The sequence below is a fragment of the Hibiscus syriacus genome, unplaced genomic scaffold (assembly GCF_006381635.1).
Source record: "Hibiscus syriacus cultivar Baekdansim isolate YM2019G1 unplaced genomic scaffold, ASM638163v2 tig00110683_pilon, whole genome shotgun sequence".
In the NCBI taxonomy this organism is placed as follows: domain Eukaryota; kingdom Viridiplantae; phylum Streptophyta; class Magnoliopsida; order Malvales; family Malvaceae; genus Hibiscus; species Hibiscus syriacus.
The window spans coordinates 65,482-86,148 of record NW_024062823.1 but is presented as its reverse complement, the minus strand read 5'-3'; the positions used below and the strand labels follow the sequence as shown (position 1 = coordinate 86,148).

The 20,667-nt window shown below is 32.5% G+C and overlaps 1 protein-coding gene and 1 pseudogene across 1 annotated transcript; both read right to left on the bottom strand.

Moving 5' to 3' along the window:
- Positions 1 to 4,754: 4,754 nt before the first annotated feature.
- Positions 4,755 to 5,437, bottom strand: LOC120138280. The gene is made up of 2 exons (XM_039153798.1): positions 5,257 to 5,437; positions 4,755 to 5,178 (listed from the first exon to the last, which is right to left on the bottom strand). The coding sequence occupies exons 1-2, from the start codon at positions 5,435 to 5,437 to the stop codon at positions 4,943 to 4,945; spliced, it is 417 nt and encodes a 138-aa protein (XP_039009729.1). The 3' UTR covers positions 4,755 to 4,942.
- Positions 5,438 to 16,494: 11,057 nt separating this feature from the next.
- On the bottom strand, positions 16,495 to 19,333 carry LOC120138279 (annotated as a pseudogene).
- Positions 19,334 to 20,667: the final 1,334 nt, after the last annotated feature.

Below are 20,667 nucleotides of genomic sequence, written 5' to 3'. Positions count from 1 at the left end.
TCGATATGGGTACCCAGTCTTCGATATGGATACTAGTTTAGTCGGTATGGATATCAGTTTATCCCGTATGGATACCAATTCATCTGGTATGGATACCAACACTTCGGTATCGATACCACCACTTTGGTATCGATACCAACACTTCAGTATTAATACAAAAACCATCGATATCGATACCAAAGGGCCGATATCGATACCATTTTATTCAGTATCGATACCGAAGCAAAGAAAAACCAGTTTTCACCCAGAATATGAATAGTATCCATATTGTTCATACAATATTGATACCATTACATAGAAATACATTATTTTACTCGAGAAACACCCTCAAACTCACTGTAAACACTTATTCTAAGGTCCAAGTTAAAAGAGGCCATTATACATGATTTTTTCACTAGAATAACCTCTAAAGCATCCATAACAACAAATCAATAACTCAAGACCCACATGTTTTTCCACTGTTACAAGCAAGCACACTCATCTATATGACATACAAGTAGTAAGGAAGAGTTATAGTGTGTTACCTCAACTCCTAGCTACCCAAATACCTTTCTAGATCCTTCAAAAAACAACCTTGTCAATTCTTTACCTTTTAGGGGGTTCTTGCACCACTCTTCCATCACCCAAAAGCCACAGATTGATTCCAACATGAAATAATGGGCACTAGTTGTTAAATAACAACTATAACACATGAAAAACAAACCAAAACATTGGAGGAAGCTCTTGGATCTTAAATCCCTCTTAGAACCTTTATGAAGCTCAAAACCACCATTAGAGAGATGGTGAGCTTTTCATGAAGCTTAAGAACTCTAGATTAAGAATCTTACCTCTAGAGTTTTGGATTGGAGAAAGAGATGAAGAAAGGTGAAGCCTTTTTCTTTTTGTTCTTGCTTGAGATAAGGGAAATAAAAGAAAGAAAAAGAAGGGAGAAGAAAAGAGGAAGGAAAAAAATCCCTTTTTGGCTCACCACAAAATCCACGACTAAAATAGGAAAGAATCACCTCAAATCAGCCATGTTTTTCTTCAATGGTAAAATTACACTCTAAGTCCTATATTTTTCTAAGTTTTAAAAAAAATTATCTTTTACGAGGCTAATTTCTTACCCTCAATTAAACTCAAATTCGAACCAAATGACCCTCGTGTTATGATAAATTTATTAAATAAATTATTGGGTCGACACAAAACTACTAGATCGGTATTCAGGGCGTTACACATTAAATGTGATTTTAAAACAAAATGAAGTTAAGTGATTAAAACGAAACAAAAGTAATAGTTAGAGTATTAAATGCATATTTTACGCTAATAATTATCGTTAAAGTGATGACATGTATTTTTATATTGTTAGATGGTTAAAATTATGTAAAAATCTAAGTAATTGAGCCTATCGATCCAGACAATTAGGGACAATATTAGATTTACCTTAGCTTTTCAAATTGACCAGCCTCAACAAAAATTGCAGCCATGTTATCCCAGGTAAGTTTATTTATCATTTGGTGAATCCTCTAAAACACTGTCTACTCCTTGGATGTCATTTAAGTCTGCATAGCTCTCCATCCAAAGAATGCAAGTAGAATGACTTTGGGGATCAATGTTGCAATTCTTCAATTGATCAACAAGTTCGGCCACCGTCCGATGTCCGTTTTCGCAAGTTGGGGAAAAGACTGTTCTTGGCCTCTCACTCCGTGTATGGTAGTAGATGGGCCACAATTGCAAGGTTGCTTTTAGGGAGGACCGATGATGCCATCAAGAATCATTAGAACTATACGTTGAAGAGTCAAGAGAGGGAAAGCAACATCAACAACTGTTGAAACATCCAAAAGATAAGGAGGCATTGACCGCAATGATTTAGTGTTGTCTGGTCATAATATTAAGTTGTAGCCATAACTTCATGTAATAATCATATCATAATAGTTTTGAAGGTTATGACGTAATATCAATGTAACGCGATGAGAGAACCATATCACGACTTTTACAATCTGAAATATAACATTGTAATAGGTAAAATGTTACACCACTTTCAGGTTGTCTGAGATATAAAATCACATAGATGAAACATTTGAATATTTTTAGATTTAACAAAAAAATATATTGAATATTAACAAACATTTAACTTATGATGCATCCTTAGCCGATCATTAAAGGTACTATAAGTATATACCATTAAATAATAGTTAATATTTTTAACTTCTTCATATTTTAATAAAAGAAAATAAATTTAAAAAAAAGATATGACTATTATGTGTACTTGTTCCATCTATCTAAACAAAAGATTTTATTGAAACTATTGAATGTCTTCAGTTGTTAAAAATATTGTTTTCTTTTGAGATCCTGAGTACGATCAGTTGCGTCTGTAAGGTGTGTGCATCATACATTTTCAATGATTAAAATATTCTTATACAAAATTATAATAAATTCCAAAAAATACAAAAAAAAATATTTTATTACATTAATAATAAATGTTAGAAGCTACCAACAACGTAAAATTACAAAAACAAAATTATAATAAACTTCCTACGAATAAACTCAAATACAATTAAATAATGAATCATAAGAGGATGAGAGAAATATTTCCTAATTTATTTCGATGTTCGTAGTTTAACTAAAAATGATCATGAAATTAGTGAAACCATTTTATGTTTTTTATTCTAATCAATCAAATACATATACTCACATGAAGTTATTTTATTATCGTTTAATGTATCATAAGTTTCCTACCAATAATGCATATTATAATGCATACAATATGTTATCTTTTTACATCAAATGAGAAGGAACTAAAACGAGACAATGACAAAAGTGAAGATGCTTTAAATCGGCTTTATTATATGAAAAAATTCTTAAAATTTCATTTATTGAACCAATACCTCTCATACAAGTTTTTTTGAAAAAAAATGCCCTCTAAACTATTCACGTAGGATGACCTCGCATTTTGTAAAAGGTGAGGCCATGTCTCACGTTTTACAAAAAGCGAGTTTCATGCATTTATTTGTTGCTTTATCCCAAAAAAAATCACTTTATCTAAAAAGTTAATAGATTTCGCGTCAAGTAAAATGCGAGGTTCATTAAACGCGTTTTGTAAGACGCGATTATCCTGCATGTGTAGTTTGAGAAATATTTTTTGCTATAAAAAACATGTCTATGAGGTATTGTCCAATAAATTAATTTTTAGGGGGGTTTTATATATAATAATGCCCTTCAAATCCTCCATGTAATATATTTTGACGGTGAATTATAAGAAATTAATTTTTATATTTGAATTTATAAAATATCTGGAATTACAATAAAGATTTATAATTATAACATTTTTATATTCATTCACACAAGAAATTAGCTACTCAAGATCATACAAGGAAAATGTTAAAACTCAAATAAAAAATTTGAACAAAAGATATATATGAACAAATCTAAGTACAGAACACAAAAGATAATTAAATTACTAAAAGACCACTGATAAACAGTAAATAAGGGTTGAGCGTCTTGAGAAACTATCCTCGAACACAAATCGTATATCTAAAAACAATTCAATGTCATCTTGATTAGTCGAGGTAATGTCAAATCCAACCCTGAAAAAAATATAAACGAAAAGAATGAAAAACTATCAATAACATACCAAAAGATAGAAGAAATCGTTTCATAAAGACAGAGAAAAACGTATTAAAAAGATAAATTTTTAAAAAAAATAAAAAAAATAAATACAGATGATCGACGATCCATACTATAATTAATATCGTTGCCTTTCAATAAAAAAACTCAATGAAAAATAAAAAGGAACAAACAATTTGAGAGGAACCCTAGACAGAACAAGCAGCGGCTCTAGGTTAACAATTTCTAACTCCCATATATTTATATGCCTTTTTAACATGAGATTATTTATATATTATTCACTAAAATTATGATTTTTTTGGTATTACTAAAATTATGATTGTTGTTATCTATTATTTAAGATAATGATATTTTATAGTCCGTATTTATATTTTCAATGATTTTTATATATAAATTTATATTATTATTTTTAAGGGTAAATTACACGATCGTCATTGAACTTTACTCTCTCTATTTCGCTCATTGTACTTTAAATCCGATCAATTTTCTCGCTGAATTTAATACAATTAGCATTTTTTGTCACTCAATCATTTTTTCAGTAAATGGTTTATAAATGAGTTATTATATAGTTGCAAAACAACGTCGTTTTGGTGAAAATTTTGTTTCTCTAAAATGGCATCGTTTTAACGCCATTAAATATTTAACGTCTAAGTGACCAAAAACGCTAATTGTATTAAATTCAGTTAGAAAATTGAACGGACTAAAGTACGGTAAGTGAAATAGGAGAGAGAATAAAGTTCAGTGATGGTTGGTATAATTTATCTTATTTTTTAAATAGAACACAAACAATATAAATATAATATTTTAAAAATAATATATTTTTTAGAAATAAATTATACTTACAAGCGTTATGCGTTATGTAATGTTTGCAATATCAACAATTGTATCTATAATAAATACTACAATCGTAATTTAAAATTAAAAGTCTGATAACATAATTATGATAACGAGAAGAGAGATGAGAGTGTTGGTGGAGAAAAATTATTGCGAGAGAAATTAAATAGTATATTAGTTGAATATTATCAGCAAAGAAAAGCGAAACTTTTCTGTATAATATTCTATACATTTATCATAATATATATACACAATCCATATATATAAATATATAAAAGATTGCATTCAACAAGAAAATAAGAAACTCAATTCCTTAATTTGACATAAAACGAAATTCACCCATAAACCTAATGAAAGGAAAAAACAAGACAAAATGTATACCAATAATCAACAACATTATTCCAAATGATCATACCCTTAGCTTATTATACTACATAGTTATTCAATCATATAGGCCTCTCCCAAATGAATGAACAATCTTATTACTGGTGATCAAAGGATTTTATTAAAATCGTGGCCAAGGGACAACATCCAGCTTCATCTGCCCATCTTTGCAGTCAATGCCCTCACCAGAAGCAAAGTAGAAAACCCTCCATTGGTTCAACACAAACTGAAAGCCATCACCACCTCCTTGTGTTGGATCGGCTAAAAGCTTTGCTTTACTGAAATCGCATTGTAAGTAACTCCTCAAGTTTGGCAGCATGTACACGCTATGAGCTGTTTCGTTATCATACTTGAACACTGCAGTGTTTAACAAAATGGTAAACTAAGTATCAGTCTTGCAGAAAAAGTAACTTAACATGGTTGTACATCAAGTACCTAAGGTGTCCTGGAAGTAAAAGGGCGCGGTGTTGGCCGCCCATTCCTTGTAGTTGTAACCATATCGCCAGTTTCCGGAGTCTCCAACAATCACCGTTGTGGCTCGAGTGACCGTCAAAAGAGAGGCAGCCACCGCAAGCAAGAGGACGTTTTGTTGAGCATTGAAACCAGAAGAAGCCATCTACCAAGCTTGGTAATTGAAATGATGATAATGGGAGTAGGAGATAAAAACTTATATAGGGAAGACAATTCTTTTCTCATTATTCTTCACTGGGAATCGTCCTCTACAATCACATATTCTTTTCTCATTTGGGAAGGGTGTAAAATGCCATTTTAGAGAGTTGAAGAACCACATTTGGTCATCAACAATTGGGTGGAAACCCAATAGTTAGAAGAAAAGGGGTTGGAGATTATTTAAGGTCATTTAAATACAACTTGTGGGTTAGTTAAATGTAATGGTTTTCAATGTTTGAACACGATCGTTAAACGACGCCATTTCTCCCATCTCTTTTACTTTACTTGGGAGTTGGATGTTAACTAAAACCCTCTTTCAATTTTTTTTTTGTTTATTTTAGTCAATAAAACCAAACTTCGTCAAGGATTGAATCTTGGCACTTAGATTAGACTTTTTTATTCCAATTAAAAAAGTTGATAAAACCCTGTCTTAGATCTAATTATGTTTTTAATCTTGGTAATATGTTAACGTTTAGAATTTAATTCTTTTACTATAATTTAAAATAATTTGATGTTTTATTTTTGTGAAGTTATTAGTATATCTAAATTGATATAATTATGAGTGACGTACATAAATGGTCTCTTAACTATAGGGAATTACTTTATTAAGTCTCTCAACTATTAAAATTTATAAAATGATTGTAATACCCCAAATTTTGGTTAGTGACTAAAATGTAAGTTTTGAAAGTTTAGTGGCCAAAGTATAGCTTTTGTAAAAGTTTAGGGACTAAAAGTGTACTTTTTAAAATTTATATATTTTGGCCTATAAATGAATAGTTTGTCTCAAAATTAATGTTTTTGTTGGAATCATATTTTTGATTCGGGATTCGTATTAAAGGCTATAAAGTAGTAAAATTCGATAAGAAATCGAATAATCATATCAAACCGAAATTTTTCAGAAATTTAAAGGATGCTAGATAAAGGTTGGAAATATTATATTCATATTTTAGAATAGTTAAATTTAGCATGGATTAGTGGAATTGAAGTTAATTTTCCTTATTTAGTTGAAATTGGGAAAATTTAGTGACTAAATTGCAATTTTAAAAAATTGCATGGCTAAAGTAGAAAGTCAACTTCAAGTTGGTTCATCTTTGACTATGGAATATTTTAATGGAAGATATTTTAATGAGAAATGGTAATTATCATTATTCAATAATGGTAATTTGGGGATTTCTCATTAATTGAATTTAAAATTCAATTATATTAGTTTTAAGACAAGCTTATTATGGAAAAATACTAGAAAACCCAACATTGCTCTCCATCTTCATCACTTGGCTGTGAACTCCATAGCTCCCAAAGGTGAAGATTTTGTTTTATTTTTTGAAATTTATGGTTGCTTTTTGGATTAAGCTATTAGATAGAGAATTAATCCCTTTGAAATTCTCTATCATTTTGGTATAAAAATCTTATGGAAATCATGCTTAGATGTTGAGTTTCATAAGTTGGGTGGTTGAAGAACATGTTTGATTTTGAAGATTTGATGGAAGATTTTTATGTTTATGATGTTGTTGAGTAATTCTAAAGCATGAGTGATGATTAAAATCAAGTGTAGAAGTCTATATTATAATCGGTCATGACTAGGGTTTATAGAGGTTGATTGAATTTTTATTGAATTTGATGTTGGATGATTGAAATGGCATGAATTTGATGTAAGGAGGTTGAATTCTTGCTTGAAATTGAAAGAAAAGTTTACCCTTAGGACTTAAGGGTATTTGGCCATAGGGAAGAAAATATGGTAAAAATGTTGAAAATCTTCCTATGGTTTAGAATTGATATTAGATGAGTTCTATGTGCTTTGGAGATTGAATTGGATCGATTTGGGACCTTGAGATAGTAAAAGGACTATTTTGCAAGTTTTAAAAATTATGATACATTGATGTATTATTGTGTAATTAGGGGTGTTCATTGTTGGAAATTAATTGTTGAATATTGAATTTTAAGTTAGAATATTGGTTTGGGACCAAAGTGTAAATTTGGTGAAATTTGAATGGATTTAAAGGTTGGGGGACTTAATTGCAAGTTTGTTAAATGTGAAGGTATAGTTGAGTATGATACTACAATACTGGAAATTTATTACTTGGTTGCTAAATTGCAAGCTTAAGTATTTGTTTGGGATCAAATTGCAAGATTTGTAAAGTTAGTGGTTGAATGTGAATGATATTAGGAATTAAGGATGAAATTACAAGTTTTTAAATGTTGAAGTATTGGATTGAGTATATTATTTATGTGCTGCAAATTTTAGAATTTGATTTGAAGTAAAATGATGAAGGACCATTGTGAGTTAAATTCAAAAGTTGATGTGAATTCTAAAGAAAATTCATAAATAGTGACTTAAGTGCAAAGTTTATGAAATTAAAGGATCGGTGATGAAAATGAACATTTAAGGAATCGAATAGCTATTTTAGAAAGTTTGAAGTTTAAAATGGAATTATGATTTAGTTTTAAATTGATTTATTATCGACTATGTTTTATAGAATTTATTTTATCGAAATTAGATTATGTTAGTATAATAATAACATATAAGTTAAATATTGTGCTATTATATGATGTTGTCTAGACCACGATAAACCTAGCAATCCGATTGATACGAAAGGGAAGGAAAAATCACGTGAATAAAGGAATATTGTATAAAAGGTTCGGTAGAGAGGCAAAGGTGAGTGCAGTTTATTTATTTAATTATTCTGATCTAGGAATACTTGCGATAAGACAACCTCATATTATTATTAAAGTATGATTTATATTTTATTTATGGATTACTTCTATAATGTTTACATAAAAGTTTAATGAATGGTTTAGGGTATGAATTTCCCAAGTTATGTTTTTACGATGGTGAATTAAAATGATTGTGATTTTGAAATGTTGATTATTAAATGAATATGATATGATCTGAAAGCCCATTGTATGTTGCATTAAGAGTCGTAGGTACACTTGACATGCCATTAAGTTGAGTAATGTAAATTCTGACTACGATATGGTACATTCGTAAAGTAAAGTCTCTACGACATGGTACATTCGTATACATTATATATGACATCGTTGGTGCAAATGTTATGATTACACTTGGAGTGCATTTTATGATGATAATGATGGCATCGTTGGTGCTTAGTACTCACATTATGTTTGACTCAAAGACATTGCATTCTCTTAAATATGTATTGGGCTATGAACTGAATGAAAAAAAATGTGAAATGATTATTATGTCTCATATTGATTGTCATGATTTTGATAAAATCATGAGATGTTGAATTTCAGGTTTCTGATAAAGAAAATGGCTTGAATAAGTCGGTTTGAAAGTTTAATGTTTTATTTGAATTACTTTTTTTAAAAAAAAATTAACGTATTTATGATATTTTTATGTTTTATCTCACCTTAATGATTACTGTCTCGCTAAGTTTTACTTAGCGTGTGATGATTTCATGTGTAAGTTCTAATAGAGAAAATGACGTAAAGTGAGAAACCTTCCGAGCATCTTTTTGGAAACACTACATATTGACAACATCTGTAAGACATCTTTTATGTTATTTTGACTTTTAGTTACATGTATGTTGCGTCTGTTTGGTTGCTTTAATGGATTTATTAAAATGGTCTGTAATAGTAAAATTAGGATTATTCTATTATGGTTATTATCATTTATATTTGAATAAATGAATGCATAGTATATATACATTATGTTTTAAATGGCTTTCAAATTAGCAGTGTTTATGCAGTTTTACATAGTTTGTGAAACATCATTTAACTGCCTAGTTACTGCTTAAAATCATATTTGTTTTGGATGACAATTTATTATTTTAATATTTTATGTGATCTATTAAATAGAGTTAAACGGTTAAACAAAAGTTTGTAAATGAAACAAAATTTTAAGGGTTTAACTACAAATAATGTCTGAAATGTTAATGTAACATCTGTAACTAAGGGTATAAACGAGCCGAGTCGAGCTCGAGTATTGCTGAGCTCAACTATGCTAAGAAACTCTAAAATGGAGCTCGACTCGACTCGAAAACTTGCAAGTCTAAAACTTTCAAGCTCAACTAGAACTCGAAACCATGAATTGAGGCTAGAAAAAACTCGAAATAAAAAAATTATTAAACTTAACCCGGTTAAAGCTCAAACTCGAACTCGAACATGAATCTTAAATACATTTATACTGTATTTTTTAAAAAAAAACACACACACAAATGTTAATATTGTTAATAATTTAATTTTTTAAAAATTAAAATATTAATATATTATTTTTCAAGTAGCTCGCGAGCCTTTCGAGTCAAGTATGAAGTCGCTCGTTTCGGCTCGTTAAGAACTCGAGTCGAGTTCGAGCTCGAGTTAAGTCCATTTGAGTTAAGTATTTATCGAGCTTTGATCGAGTCAATCTCGAGTTGCACGTGATCTGACTCGTCTCATTTATGATTGCACTTGGAGTGTATTTTATGATGATGATGATGGCACCGTTGGTGGTTAGTGTGCACATTATGTTCGACTCACGTACCTTGAATTCTCTTAAATATGCATTGGTCTATGAAATGAAAAATGAAATATCTAAAGTATCTTAATGAAAAAGAATACGAAATGATTATTATGTCTGATATTGATTGTCGTGATTTTGATAAAATCATGAGATGTTAATTTTCATGTTTCTGATAAATAGAATTGCTTGAATAATTTGGTTTGAAAGTTTAATGTTTTTATTTGAATTACTTTTTTTAATTTTTTTAACGTATTTATAATATTTTTATGTTATATCTCACCTTAATGATTATTGTCTCACTAAGTTCTACTTAGCGTATGATGATTTTCATACGTAGGTTCTGATAGAGAAAATGACGTAAAGTTTGGAGTCTTTTGAGCATCTTTTTGGAAACACTACATATTGACAGCATCTGTAAGACATCTTTTATGTTCTTTTGACTTTTAGTTACATGTATGTTACGTCTGTTTGGTTGCTTTAATGGATTTATTAAAATGGTCTGTAATACTAAAATTAGGACTATTCTATTTTGATTATTATCAGTTATATTTGAATAAATGAATGCATAGTATATATACATTATGTTTTAAATGGTTTTCAAATTAAGCAGTGTTTATACAGTTTTACCTAGTTTGTGAAACATCATTTAACTGCCTAGTTGCTGCTTAAAATCATATTTGTTTTGGATGACAAATTATTATTTTAATATTTTATGTGATCTATTAAATAGAGTTAAACGGATAAACAAAAGTTTGTAAATGAAACAAAATTTGAACGGTTTAAGTACAAATAATGTTTGAAACGTTAATGTAACATCTGTAACTCTATTTTGAGACTTATACGGGTTATGGGTGTTACAATGATCCTCCGACTATAGAATGTTGCTTTGTTAAGTCCCTCGACTATTAAAAGTTACAAAATGGTTACCCGACTATTCATTATGTTCCAAACTCATCATTTTCCGTTAAAAATTTGTGGTTGTCTAAGCTGGACGTTAACATGATGGTTAGGGTATGATACTCGTTTGATATTTTATGATCAAATTTTATCATATCGAGGTCAATAGATTAACGTTCAGCTCAGAATGTCTTCAATTTTTTAGCAGAAAATGACGAGTTTGGAACATAATGAATAGTCAAATGACCATTTTGCAACTTTTAACAATGGAATAACTCAATAAAGCAATACTCTATAGTTGAAAAATTATTTTGTAACTTTTAATAGTCGAGGTACTTAATAAAACAGTATCCTATAATCGGTCGCACTATAATAAAATATGGAGTGTTATGTTCAACCGTGACTTCATTGGTTGAACACTCTATTATAAGTTGAACACACTATAATAAAAACAGTGTAACGTTAAACACTTTATAGTTGAAGGTTGATTTTGCAACACTATAAGTTTATTATGTTGAACAAATAATAAACTTACATACTAATCAAACACTTCAGGCTTTTTTTTTAAAAAACAAATATCAATATCATCAATTTCAGAATTAAGTGTTATCGATTTGTATCATTTTATACGTACAAATAATATTATAAACAGAGAGAAAGTTAGAATTTTAGAACTACGTGCATCAATACTTTAATAAAAAAACAATATAAATATAATTTAGAGTCGCAAGTCAAATTTATTAGAATCGTACCCTACTTGTTTTCATAGAAGCAAAATCATCACTTATAGATTTGCAAATAAACCTCTCAACAACTTCTTTTTTCTATTTTTTAACATTCTTATCTAAACTCACAACATATAGGAGAGAGGAAGTATGTCAACTAAAAGCTTTTAACTATATGAATTCCTCTTCCAAAATATTTTGAATGTAATGAACTTATCAGTGTGATAAGTAATGTTTCATGATATACTCATTTAAAATCAGATTAAGAGTAAGTGCATTTGAACGGTTAGTTAAGTTACTCGTCTTTGTTCACTCATATTCTCTAAAGTCGTGGATTCTATATCTATTAGGAGCACTTTCATTCCTTTCCTTGAGATCTTCTTTCCCCTACCTTCTAGATAGGATTAAAATTAATTTTAAAATTTATCAACAAAAAAAAGACAATTCAAAAAAGTAACGATCTCTAGAGGTGGACTGGGGATCAAACACCCTTTGTGGTTTTGCTCCCAAAATAAACTGATTAAACTGTATTAAATGAAAATAAATTAATTAAAAAATTTGAATATAATAGAATTAAATTAAAACTTTTAGTTTGGTTGTGAAAATTTTCAATAAAACATTATAATATCCAAAACCAACAATCTATCACTTTATTTTATATTATGTTGCGTTGATGCAACGAAGAGGAACAAGGTGAATCCACCACAATTAATTGATTGGCATATATGAAAATGAAGTTAAAATAAATGTAACATCAAACAACCAACAGCATTGTTGTCGAAAATCAACAGCCTCCCACCTTTTTCCCTATTTTAACGGATCATTTGTGTTGGTAGTATAAATGTTGTCCTCCAAACTTCCCCTTTCTCCAGCAATCACACAGCACAATCCACTTGACACAATCTTGCATTTCTTATATCAACAACCTTAAGACCTCCAGTTCTTCAATTCAAACCACCATTTTCACAAGGACAACCCACTTTCTAGCATGTAATAAGAATGATATAAGCAACAAAATGGGGATAAAAACGCTCCAGGTAACTGAAATTAATCAGGCTTTCTGTTCTTGATTCTGCGGAATCCATCCTAGACCACGTCCAGAGGCATGGGTATTCGAAGATGCTCAAGATGAGCCTGTAGAGTTTGTAAATGCAAGATTGAATAATTCCTCATATATTCCAAAGATAATGATACAATGTTTATATACACAATAGTCAAAGAAACTACTCAACTAAAAATACAACAAACTACTCTCTACACACCCCCTCAAGTTGGAGGGTGAAAATGTTTTTCAGCCCCAACTTGCCCATCAAAATTTGATGTTTCTGAACCCCAAGAGCCTTAAAAATATCAGCCAACTGATCCGAAGAACGTGCATGTGTAGTTGTAAACAACCCTGCTTGAATCTTTTCCTTAACAAAATGGCAATCAATGTCAATATGCTTTGTTCGTTCATGGAAAACAGGGTTCGTTCATGGAAAACAGGGTTCGCTGCTATTTGCAAAGAAGCTTTACTATCACTGTGCAAAACAGTCGGTTGAAGAAGCTTTACGCCCAGTTCACCAAGGTGACCTTGAAGCCAAACTATTTCAGCCGTGGTGACAGCCATTCAGCCTCGGCTGAAGAATGTGCAACAGTGTTCTGCTTCTTAGACTTCCACGATACCAAAGAATTTCCAAATTTGATACAAAAACCAGTCACCGATCTTCAAGAAACAGGACAAGAAGCCCAATCGGAATCACAAAAGGCATCCAACGCACACTGATTAGATCGTGTTAACAAAATCCCCAGACCAGGACACTTTTTTAAGTATCGAACAATTCGCAAAGCAGCATCCATGTGAGAAACCTTAGGATGCTGCGTAAACTGGCTGAGAGTTTGAACAGCATACGTAATATCCGGTCGCATATGAGTTAAATACAACAATTTTCCAATCAATCATTGATAAGATGGATTCTCCAAGACGTCATCTAAAGAATGTGGCTGTTGCAAAGCAGCATCAAATTCAACAGTAGTAAGATGAAGATTCTATTCTAAAGGAGCGGAAGCTGATTTAGCTCCCCCTAAACTAGTACTCTCAATTAATTTCAATGTGTACTTTCATTGGTTCAATAAAATACATTCATTCTATTTGAAAACTTCAAGTCTTAGAAAATATTTCAATGCACCGAGGTGTTTCATTCGAAAATTATGATTCAAGAAGGCTTTTAACCCATCAATCAAAGACAAGTCATTGCCAGTTATCAATAAATCATCCACATAGATCAACATAAGCACAATCTTGTCACCTTGCTGCTTAGTAAATAGAGAGTAATCGAAATTACTTTGTTGATATCCAGCTGCCAAAAGAGCATCAGTGAGCTTTTTATTCCACTGTCTCAAAGCTTGTTTGAGGCCATGTAGAGATTTTTTGAGCAAGCAAACCATCTTGTCACCCTAGCTTGAAAAACCCTCAGGAAACTTCATGTAAACTTCCTCAAAAAGATCACCTTGGAGAAATGCATTGTTCACATCCATTTGAAAAAGAGGCCAATCGAAGGAGGCAGCAAGAGCAAGGATCAGTCTAACAGTAACAAGTTTAACCACCAGAGAGAAAGTATCTACATAGTCACTCTCTCTCATTGGCTATAACCTTTTACAACAAGGCGGGCTTTAAATCTTTCGATAGAACCATCAACCTTGTACTTGATTTGGTAGACCCATTTACAATCAATGGGTACTTTATTAGAAGGTAAGGAACCACAGATCAGGTCTCATTAGTTTCTAAATATGTTGTTTGGAAGCTTCTAAAAAAGACTTTGGTTCAACATTGGTTGAGGTAGAAATAAGAAAAGATCTCGTTTTAAAAGGAAGATGATCATAGGAAATATTATTAATGATAGGGTACTGACCTGGAGCAGATGAAGATTGATAGGAACAAATGAAATCATGCAACCAAGCAAGAGGTCGTGACACATGAGAAGAATGCCTAGTGAGTTCCAAAGGAGCAGAAACTGAAGGAATAACATGTTCAGGAGGAGAAATGTTAGGTGAAACAACCGGGTTGGTGGAAGGAACAGGAGGAGATGACAAAGAGTTATCTGTTGAGATCGAAACAGGGGTTATAACTTCAGGAACAGAAGCAGGAACCTGCAAATGAAAAGGCTGCAAGACCAGAAAATTAGAATCCAAAATTTGAGACTGGAGGAAAAAAACAGAAAAAGAGGAAGTTGCAAACTGAAAGGGAAAAATTGTTTCATGGAAGACAACATCACGATTAAAAAAGAATGTTTTAGATTCAAGGTTGAAAAGTAACCTTTTTTTGTAGAAGAGTATCACATGAAAACTGATGGAATGACCTTAGAAGAAAACTTGTCATGAAAATTTGGTTTAGTGGCATAAGCTAAACTACCGAACATTCTAAGGTGAGAAAGGGATGGTTGCTTATCATTAAACAATTCAAAAGGGGTTTTACAATTGATAACAGAAGCAGCTATCGTTTTATTAAGTAGCAAGTGGTGTGCACTCACCTCAAAATATTATGTGAACTTTAGAGGTAAACCACAAGGCTCGAGAAACCTCAAGCAAATGTCTAGGCTTTCGTTTGGCAATACCATTTTGTTGAGGGGTATTGACACAACTGGCTTGATGTATAATACCGAGAGAAGAAAGCAAAGCAGAACAATCAGTGCTAAAAAATTTTGAACCGTTATCACTTTGAAGAATCTTAACAGTAGTAGAGAATTATTTTCAACCATTTTGAAGAAAGATTTCAAATAAAGAATTGCATCGGATTTAAGTCTCAGTAGATACACCCAAGTCATACGGCTATAGTTATCGACAATAGTAATGAAATATCGAAAACCACTATGAGTAGAAATCCTATATTGACCCCACAAGTCAATGTGAACAAGTTGAAAAATAGAGGTAGATCGAGAAGTGCTTATAAGAAATGCAATTCAAGTTTGTTTAGCTAAAGGGCAAACCAAACAGTCTGTAACATGATCGTTATTGATAGGATTTGAAGAAAACAAAGGCAACTTATTCATTTTAACAGTAGTTGCATGACCCAACCTAACGTGCCATAGAACAACATTGTTTTTGGTAACCAAAGAAGAACAAGTAGAAACTGTGAAAAATTAGAAGCTGAACAACTGGAAGAAGAAAAAAATATAGACCTCCATGCTTCATACAAATCTTCTGAATCTGCCAACTTGAGAGGTCATGAAAAAAATCAGGAAAAAAGAAAACAGCGCAATGAAGGTGAGAGGATAACTTTGAAACGGATAACAAATTGTGAGTAAACTCGGGAACAAAAAGAACAATGTGAATAATATGGTTAGGGGTTAAGGCTACCGAACACGTATGAGTAATGGGGTTTTTTTACCATTGGGAAGACAAACAAAACGAGGCAAAGCACAAGGAACAGGATGCAGCAAACGATGGAAATAAAAAATGACATGATCTGTAGCACCTGTATCCATAATCCAACAATCATCAGTTGTACCAACAGAATGACAAGAAGATATAACTGAGGATGTCATATTCACCACCGACTCAAAAGGCAGTTGATGTAAGAGCTCAATAATTTGATTGTACTGAGCCTGAGTAAATGCTGGTACAGAGGAAGGAGCAGTTGACAAAGTGGTGTCTGGAGTAACTGAGTCAATCTTAACAGCAGCCGTGGTCAAAGCTGCTTGAGGTTCCTTCTGCTTGGTAAACTTAAAATCGGCTGGGAATCCATTCAAACAATAACACTTTTCTCGTTTATGACCACGGATCTTACAACACGAGCATACGCCATTAAAACGACGACGACCAGAATTCATAGAACCAGAAGAAGTATTGGAATAAAAGGCAGTCGAATCCAAAACAGGAGAAGCAACAGAAGCATATGAGTTATAACAGAGGCATATGAATCATTAAGACCCATCAAGAATTGAATTAAACGCTACTGGAGGTTATGATGAAGAACATTTTGAGTTTGAGCACAGTCACAGAAGGAAGCGGAACCAAAACACTATACACATCCCACAACATTTTCAATCGAGTGAAGTAAACAGAAACTGAGGAATCACCTTGCACAAGAGAAGCAATTTCCCAATGAAGAAAATAGATGCGAGTTCTATCAACCTCATCAAATCGTTCTTTCAAATCCGCCCAAACCAACGCGGCGCTTGATGCAAAAACAATACCAGCTGATAAATCCTTACTGACATTATTGAGGATCCACGAGAGAACCAAGGTATTGCAACGATCCCATTGCGAACATGGACAAACATCAAAATCCTCCCGGCAGCAATCCCCGTCGACAAATCCCAATTTGTTTTTCGCCAGCAAAGAAATACGCACCGTCCTGCTCCATAGACTATAATTGTCGACACCGGAGAGCTGATGGGAGACAAGCAAGGTCCCCGGTGTGTCAGATGGATGAAGGTATAAGAGATGATTGACATCTTCCATAGAAGAAGAAAAACGAAGAGAAGCCCTAGAAAGAAAGAAATGGGGAAATGAAAGAAAAGAAGAAAGTTATCAGGAAAGAGAAAATAAAAGACAGAAACGGTGAGTTATCTGCACCAGGACCGAGAATAGCGATGATACCATGTTGAGTTTGTAAATGCAAGATTGAATAATTCCTCATATATTCCAAAGAGAATAATACAATGTTTATATACACAATAGTCAAAGAAACTACTCAACTAAAAATACAACAAACAAACTACTCATAACTACTCTCTACAAAGTCACAACCAAGTAAATGTGAGTATTAAGTTGTCCCAGATCTCAAGAAACTGCTACAGCATCCTTCCCCGCGTGTGCATCATGTATGGCATCTGAAACTCTGGACGGAGGCCAATAGCGAAATACGGACCTCCCAATAATGTTACCAATGGGAAGTGGACCCCTGTCAAAGAAGAAAATTGCAAACAAGATGTCAGAAACAAGAGATTATAATCCTAAATCAATTACAGATTCTTTCATAAGCTAGAAAAACATGTAGCATAATTTGTTTCCGCAACTCATTGAATTCATCCCCAAACTATATGGTAAATAGTGGTAATGGAACTTTAGAATTACCAATTATGGGAATCGAAACTGTTATTACGATTATCCCCCAACACGAAAACATAACCTTCAGGCACAACCTGCAGAAAGAACCCAAAAGAAATCACAAACTCTGTTTCACCAATGGCAACAACTCAAAGACTATGTAACAAGCTAGATGAAGAACAAGACAAACAATGTGCAATATACAAACGGAAAAAACAAGTACTCACATAAGTGAGAAACTAACCAATGGCTCCATTTCATAAGACAAATGGTTCCAGAACAAAATCTTCATCTTGTGCAACACCATTAATCAGCAGTTTCCCGCCACGAACCTACAAGAAATTATAAACAACTACACATTTTACAGAAGTTCACACGGGAAAATCATAAATGGGAAAAGTGAAATAAGACATGGACAAAGAGCTTATATGTTTAATAAGAATGAATTTCAGATTTGTAAGAGCTTACTTCAACGCAGTCTCCAGCCTTTGCAACTATCCTTTTTATAAACACATCACCTGAACTATACCCAATTTCCTTCATATTGAAATAAATCAATCAGCGCATACAAATTATGAGGCAATGGAATTTGAGCTTAAAAGAGCAGATTTTAAGACCTACCTGTAAGATAGGAGGTGCCCTGAATATTACAATATCCGAAACTTCAGGCTCTCTGAAGAAATATGAAACCTGATCATAATAGAGAAAAGAAAGTAAATTAAACGTACAATCTTGAATTCGCAGTCTAAGAAGGCGGTTTTACCTTCTCGGCGAAAATGCGATCACCAATATCCAATGTAGGGTACATGGAAGAAGATGGAATTGACCTTGGCTCAGCTAAGAACGACCGGAAAAGTATACTAACGGTTACAGCAGTAATAGTAGCCTTGGCATCTTCGGACCAATTGTGTATCGCCCTTGAAATCCGACTGCTTTTAACAAAAGTTTTGGTTTCCATCTCCAAGCAAAAATTTCGATCATCGCTTGTTCCTACTCTATCCACCTCAGTATTCTCAACTCCGACCGGAGGGGCGGGTTCATTACGCTGCAGCCACTTCCAATTCTTCCAGAAAGGGAGAGTCGTGGCGGCTTTAAAAGGCAAAATTCCCATAGTGGTAGCCGAGGAAGAAGAACCGGAAGCCGCTGATTTTATCAGCGAGATCAAACCAGCCAAAACCGGATTATTGCAGCCGTCTTTGAGGATCTCAGACGCGAAGGTCGAGTACATGAGCGGACGTGGGTGGCGTAGATCTAATACGGAAGGGGCGTGGTAGGCACGGGGAGTAGAAGGGTCGACGTCTGATTTCTGTTTGGGGTGAACCAAACGGGAGCGGAGCCAGCCCTCGTGAAGTGATCGAGATGAGCAAGACCCGAGACGGGAGCCAGCGGTGGAGGCCAGGTTCTGGGCGGCGTAGCCGGAGAAACTGACGGTGACGCGAATAGCCATGTTGATGAAGTGTATAAGATAGAAAAAGAAGTATTACGGATTGGGTTCGAAAAATAAGGGGTTGATCTTAGAAACTCTAAAAGAAAATGAAAGCCGTTTTCGAGGACGAGATCAGTGAAGCAGGGACGAGAACGGGGAATTGAAGAGTTGTGCTAGGCCAAGAGAAGATAAAAGAAAGCGATCTTGAAATTGCCAAGCCAAGTCGAATGCGTTATTGGGCTGGGGGTCGAGAGTTCGGAGCTTGTCGGCTCAGTTCGACGGCGAGGCGACGGCAGGGCTTCAAGATTTAGGTCGAAAATTCAAAAAAAAAAAGTTTATAAGAGCCGTTACTCAGAGAAAAAAGGGCGGGTTCATAAGAGACGTTACTCCAAAAAAAAAGGGGGGGGGGATTGTTTAATAAGAGACGGCGGCTATTTTTTACACTCCAATAGTGGACTGGGTTTTTTCGGCATGTTTACGAAACTGTCTGATTGTAACCTTTGCTGCAATTTTGGGTAAACAGTCCATTTGGTCATTCATCTATTACTCAATTTCTATTTTGGTCATCCAACTATTATTTTTTAAAAGTCTTATCTAACATTACATTTTAATTTTATTTTAGTCACACGTCATTGAAAAATTAACATTGATATTGGCATGACATTTTTATTACTTTTTTAATATTGATGTGGCACATCTTATGATAATATGTCAATATTATCGTTAATATTTTAACAATGGATGACCAAAACAAAACTAAAACGTTACAACGTATGATTTTGAAAAAGTAATAGTTGGGTTACCAAAATAGAAAGTAAGTAATAGGTAGGTGATTAAATAAACAATTTAAAGTTTGAAGTTGAATCTAAATTGAGTTAATTACATCATATGTCCCCAATTTGTAACCCTCATTTTAAATTGATCCCTAAACTTTTAAACATTTCAATTTCATCCTTAAACTATGATTACCAATTTAAATTGATCCTCAAACTTTTGAACATTTCATTTTCATCCCTAAATTGTGATCTTCATTCTAAATTAGCCCCCAAACTTTTTGAATATTTCAATTTTATCCTAAATTATATGTATATACTAATCACATATATTTTAAATAAAATCATTAGGCCAAGTTATATTATTATACGTTTGAAAAGAAAATAAAATTTAGGTTAAACTATGGTTGAAATGGATTACATATTTCGATGAATTTGGGGATAAAATTGGAATATCTAAAAGTTTATGGACCAATTTAGAATGAGATTCATAGTTTAGGTATTAAATTAGAATGTTCAAGCACTAATTTAGAATGAGAGTCATAGTTTGAGGATTTAATTGGAATGTTTAAAAGTTAAGGACTGATTTGAAATGAGAGTCATAGTTTGGAATATATGATGCAATTAACTCATCTCAATTTTATCTTTTTAAATTCTTTTGGTGAGACATGAAAATAATATTCCTTTAAATTATTTACTAAATGATTTGAGATATAATAATAATTTCATTAATCATATGTTTAATCTTTAAATATTAATTATTAATTATTTTATTTAGATATTATATAAAATAATAATAAATTATAATAAAATAATATTAATTATCATTTAAAATAAATATAATTTTTTAATTTTAAATTGAGCACA